The sequence below is a fragment of the Oncorhynchus clarkii genome, chromosome 20, assembly GCF_045791955.1.
Source record: "Oncorhynchus clarkii lewisi isolate Uvic-CL-2024 chromosome 20, UVic_Ocla_1.0, whole genome shotgun sequence".
Taxonomy (NCBI): Eukaryota; Metazoa; Chordata; class Actinopteri; order Salmoniformes; family Salmonidae; genus Oncorhynchus; species Oncorhynchus clarkii.
The window spans coordinates 72,922,690-72,928,689 of NC_092166.1; the positions used below are offsets into that span (position 1 = coordinate 72,922,690).

The 6,000-nt window shown below is 46.1% G+C and overlaps 1 protein-coding gene across 13 annotated transcripts in view; it reads right to left on the reverse strand.

The window, feature by feature from the left end:
• LOC139376886 (neurexin-1a-like) overlaps positions 1 to 6,000 on the reverse strand; it is a 574,009-nt gene that overhangs the window by 105,522 nt on the left and 462,487 nt on the right. For all 13 annotated transcript variants that reach the window (XM_071119862.1, XM_071119864.1, XM_071119861.1 and 10 more), the window contains one exon: positions 4,621 to 4,792. In XM_071119862.1, coding sequence (XP_070975963.1) covers positions 4,621 to 4,792 — 172 coding nt within the window. The remainder of the gene's footprint in view (positions 1 to 4,620; positions 4,793 to 6,000) is intronic.

Consider the following 6,000-nt stretch of genomic DNA (forward strand, 5'->3'; position numbering starts at 1 on the left):
GGGCTGTATTCCAAACATGTAAAAGACACACCCTCTCCCCTCAGCCCTCAAATTAAGTGGACACTTCTGATGACGCATCATGATGTATGATGAGTTGACGCTTGCATTTCCCAGAAATGTGTCCCATGGTTGTGTTTTCAGTCACCATGGAACCACTGGTAACTGTTGTGTGTGCTTTGTTTGCGCTACAGTCAATTATGATTGCATTTCATGTCTTGGCTAGAAGACAACGCATCCGCAGACATCAAATGCTAGCCATCCGACAATATCAGGTAAATTGAAAATTACAATGCATAAGATGTCAGGGAAAGTTGTATGCGCTAGCTAACGTTTCAAAAGCTAACCAAACAAAAACATCATTACTTTTACGATACGCGTTTGTGCCGTCATGTGCATTAGTAGCACAATTTCCAACTTATTTACATAAATGTTTTATTACACTTGTATGTTCAGTTCTCCATATTGATGTTGGTTTTAAGTTTTGGCTGAGTTTTGTTAGTGGATATACAATCATTGTGAATTGAATTATGGGGCGTTTCAGGCCCCGGAGTGAACAGAATTGTACACTCACAAACTCGGAGGGCTGAGGAGGGCTGAGGGGCTTACGTTGCCAACTTCCCTTGCTTGGCTAATTGTTTGGACCGACGGCAAAGATGGCCGCGGGGATTTCCCCAAGGGCATAAGGCGAGGATAAGTGGAGTAGGGTGTGTCGTTTATATGTTTGAAACGCAACCATTCATGTTCAGCACGTTCGACGTGTCCTCCAGCGCCTTTTAGAGAATTGTCTTTTTGTGAAGGCTGAGAAGTGCACTTTTCATGCCTCCTCCGTCACATTTCTCGGTTCTGTTATTTCCGCTGAAGGCATTAAGATGGATCCCGCTAAAGTCCAAGCTGTCATTGATTGGCCCGTCCCTAAGTCACGCGTCGAGCTGCAGCGCTTTCTCGGCTTCGCGAACTTCTATCGTCGTTTCATCCGTAATTTCGGTCAGGTGGCCGCTCCTCTCACAGCCCTTACTTCTGTCAAGACGTGCTTTAAGTGGTCCGTTTCCGCCCAGGGAGCTTTTGATCTCCTCAAGAATCGTTTTACATCCGCTCCTATCCTTGTTACACCTGACGTCTCTAGACAGTTCGTTGTCGAGGTTGACGCGTCAGAGGTGGGCGTGGGAGCCATTCTTTCTCAGCGCTCCCTCTCTGACGACAAGGTCCACCCATGCGCGTATTTTTCTCATCGCCTGTCGCCGTCGGAACGTAACTATGATGTGGGTAACCGCGAACTGCTCGCCATCCGGTTAGCCCTAGGCGAATGGCGACAGTGGTTGGAGGGGGCGACCGTTCCTTTTGTCGTTTGGACTGACCATAGGAACCTTGAGTACATCCGTTCTGCCAAACGACTTAATGCGCGTCAGGCGCGTTGGGCGCTGTTTTTCGCTCGTTTCGAGTTCGTGATTTCTTATCGTCCGGGCTCTAAGAACACCAAGCCTGATGCTTTGTCTCGTCTCTTCAGTTCTTCAGTAGCCTCCACTGACCCCGAGGGGATTCTCCCTGAGGGGCGTGTTGTCGGGTTGACTGTCTGGGGAATTGAGAGGCAGGTAAAACAAGCGCTCACTCACACTCCGTCGCCGCGCGCTTGTCCTAGGAACCTTCTTTTCGTTCCCGTTCCTACTCGTCTGGCCGTTCTTCAGTGGGCTCACTCTGCCAAGTTAGCCGGCCACCCTGGCGTTCGGGGTACGCTTGCTTCCATTCGCCAGCGTTTTTGGTGGCCCACCCGGGAGCATGACACGCGTCGTTTCGTGGCTGCTTGTTCGGTCTGCGCGCAGACTAAGTCTGGTAACTCTCCTCCTGCCGGCCGTCTCAGGCCGCTTCCTATTCCCTCTCGACCGTGGTCTCACATCGCCTTAGATTTTGTCACCGGACTGCCTTCGTCAGCGGGGAAGACTGTTATTCTTACGGTTGTCGATAGGTTCTCTAAGGCGGCCCATTTCATTCCCCTTGCTAAGCTTCCTTCTGCTAAAGAGACGGCACAAATCATCATCGAGAGTGTTTTCAGAATTCATGGCCTTCCGTCAGACGTCGTTTCGGACAGAGGTCCGCAATTCACGTCTCAATTTTGGAGGGAGTTTTGCCGTTTGATTGGGGCTTCCGTCAGTCTCTCTTCCGGCTTTCACCCCCAGTCTAACGGTCAAGCAGAACGGGCCAATCAGACTATTGGTCGCATCTTACGCAGTCTTTCTTTTCGCAACCCTGCGTCTTGGTCAGAACAGCTCCCCTGGGCAGAATACGCCCACAACTCGCTTCCTTCGTCTGCGACCGGGCTATCTCCTTTTCAGAGTAGCCTCGGGTACCAGCCTCCGCTGTTCTCATCTCAGTTCGCCGAGTCCAGCGTCCCCTCCGCTCAGGCTTTTGTCCAACGTTGCGAGCGCACCTGGAAGAGGGTCAGGTCTGCACTTTGCCGTTATAGGACGCAGACTGTGAGGGCTGCTAATAAGCGTAGAACTAAGAGTCCTAGATATTGTCGCGGTCAGAGAGTTTGGCTCTCCACTCAGAACCTTCCCCTTAAGACGGCTTCTCGCAAGTTGACCCCGCGGTTCATTGGTCCGTTCCGTATTTCTCGGGTCATTAATCCTGTCGCAGTTCGACTTCTTCTTCCGCGATACCTTCGTCGCGTCCACCCGGTCTTCCATGTCTCCTGTATTAAGCCCGTTCTTCGCGCCCCCGCTCGTCTTCCCCCCCCCCCCCCCCCCCCCATCCTTGTCGAGGGCGCACCCATCTACAGGGTCCGCAGGATTTTGGACATGCGTCCTCGGGGCCGTGGTCACCAGTACCTTGTCGATTGGGAGGGGTACGGTCCTGAGGAGAGGAGTTGGGTTCCCTCTCGGGACGTGCTGGACCGTGCGCTGATCGAGGATTTCCTCCGTTGCCGCCAGGTTTCCTCCTCGAGTGCGCCAGGAGGCGCTCGGTGAGTGGGGGGGTACTGTCATGTTGTGTCTTGTCTCTGTCCTTTCCCTTCACCCTGTCTCCCTCTGCTGGTCGTTGTTAGGTTACCTTTTCTCCCCCGCTTTCTCCCAGCTGTTCCTTGTCTCCTCTAACTACCCATTCACCCCGTTTCCCACCTGTTCCCTTTTTCCCTCTGATTAGGTCCCTATATCTCTCTCTGTTTCTGTTCCTGTCCTTGTCGGATTCTTGTTTGTATTTCATGCCTGAGCCAGACTATCGTCATGTTTGCTGTAACCTTGCTCCTTCCCTATTACTCAAGCCCCTTCCCTTGTCTTACACCCTGCCCCTATAAACTAGTCCCCTCCCCCAAAGGCTCTTTGAATGAGAACTGTCATGGCAGAGAGTGGGTAATATGTTAATATTATATCTTATACATCTGATATTATAAGAATACAGTGAAAATGTTTGCCATTGCAGGCATCATTGAGTCTCCCTTCATGATGTTTGTCCAGAGGATAGACGTTAATCCTTAGAGGAACTGATATCACAGGAAGAGACATGGCCATTCCAATATTTCAATCGTTATGTCAATTAATGGCATCTTAAGAACAAATATCCCCTGGATTCACTTAACTATTACATTTACTTAGAGTAGACCATTTTGCAACACAATCTCCAAAGAAACTTGGCGATAACTGCCGCAACAGAGATATGTCATGGCTGGCCCTTTTAATTATGGCGTGTGGGGCCATCTGTGGTGCCTTCTGTAGATTATCGAATGCGTTGCTATTTTAATTAGAGTATATTTTGCATATGTCATCAGTCAGTCAAATGCGCAAAAGTTTAACCGAAACTAACCTAGACTAAAATGAGGAATTCATTCAGAGATTTTGGCATTAGGGTAAAGTTGATTCATTCCGAGATTTAGGAATTAGGGTTAAGTTTAGGCATTGATTCCAAGTGTTTAAGGTAAACGTTTAGGTTTGGAATATGGTTCAAACACAAAAAAAACAAAACAAGCGTCTAGCACTGGGATTGAACCCATTCGTGTTGCCCCTAGTGGACAGTAGGAAATTGTCATGGAAATAAAATGCCATCCCATACCATAGTTTCACCATTTAAGATATGCCTAAATATGCCAGAATTCACCAGAATTTGCTGTCTTGACTTACTTCAGTGAAAGCAACAGGTGTTAATAGGTAACAAAATGTTTTAATTTCCTGGTTACATTAACCTGTATGACAAACGCTGTCACCTATATTGAGACATGTTAAATAATTCACCTGACTTGGATCGTCTGTAGCCTTTGTCAAAGCCTTTTTAGCAGTTCAAATGTTGTGAATTCAAGACCCCCCAAGCGTTGACATTTAAAGCCTTCTCAACCAGACAGTCATCGTTCTCCTGACATGTTGACATTTGAAAGGATACTGTCTCGAAAACCAGATGATATTATCATGAGAAAGAAGCACAGTATATATATATATATATATATATATAAGACACACCAACCAACAAAACAACATCATTTCATACACCATTTAAAATAGCCCAATATTTAACCTCAATATCAACCTTTCCTGACAACAGTTGCCCTTCTTGGTCATTTCAAGCACAGGTACATTCAGACTATGGTAGAGAGCACTGTGAGCAGAGAGGATGCTGGGAAGGTAATAAGGCGTGTCTTACCTGTGGGATAGCGCTCTATGACAGGTAGGTCATCCACCTGTAGTGTGGCGTTACCGCCACTCCGCGTAAACTTCACTATATGGTACTTTCCATCATTTACAAACTTTGCTGTCTCCTCGATATTTATGTCGTCCGTTCCGACATTAAATATAACTGCAATGTTTCCTTTTTCCTGTTGAGACAAAGAAGAAAGAGCAGAGAAAGTTTAGAGATGAGAAGGAAGAGTATTTTGTATGTTCCAAAGAAGGTGTTTGGTTGCTTCATAAAGAATAGCAAGGTGTAAGAGTCATTTTGTTTGTGTAGTGATGATGATGCTGATGACCACATCCAGGCGGTGCCACTCAACCTTAGTTTCCATGTGATTAAGTTTACAAAATGAAAGGAAATAGTAATCTAATCAAATCTGAGACTTTACAAAGAAGTACATCTCAAAATAATGCAGCCTGACTCGATTTCCTTGTCAATATAAATGTAGTTATCAGTTCTAATCAAGTGATACAACAACGTCCACAATCAATATGTATTTCTGTTTAGCCACTGAAATCAGGTTCCAACCAAACAATACAAATATGAGTAGGCTACATATTGATTAGATAATGCAAGCTAATTCAGTAGGGTGAGCAATGTTTTCCCCAAAAGTCTATGTTTTAAGGCTCCCGAGTGGCGCAGCGGTCTAAGACACTGCATCTCAGTGCTAGATGCATCACTACAGACCCTGGTTTGATCCTGGGCTGTATCACAACCGGCCGTGACCAGGAGTCTCATGGGGCGGTGCACAACTGGTCTAGCATCGTCCGGGTTAGGGGAGGGTTTGGCTGGGGTGGTCCGTCATTGTAAAATAAGAATTTGTTCTTAACCGACTTGCCTAGTTAAATAAGGTTAAATAAAGCAAATAAATAAATATGTATAATAAACTAATTTGTCCATGGTGTGTATTTTTTACTAAACCACCTCTGTTATTTTATGAGCGACAAGATTCAATGACACTCAGAAACATTTTTTACTGACAATTTTTCCCCCTACTCTTTTCATATCAAGATGACTATTTCGCCTTTGGGATAATGAGAGAGACCATCTGTGTATTGCTATGTGCCCCAAAGCACAGTTTAACACTCTCCTCATCAGTTTAACCATCAGGGCTTTAGAATCGAAAGAGAAGGTGGGAATCTAATTTCAGGGCAGATTGTATGTGGCATTCAGATCCTGAGTAAATCGCAAAATGATACTGATTCAATCAGAGTTTCACATCAAACAGGAATTAAATGATACAAAAATAAATAATGTTCCAGCAGGGACATGTTCACTTTTGTCTGGCTGTTCCATGTCCCCTACACAGGTCAGGCAGTCTCTCTTTCAAGTTCATGTCTTATTATTTGTCAT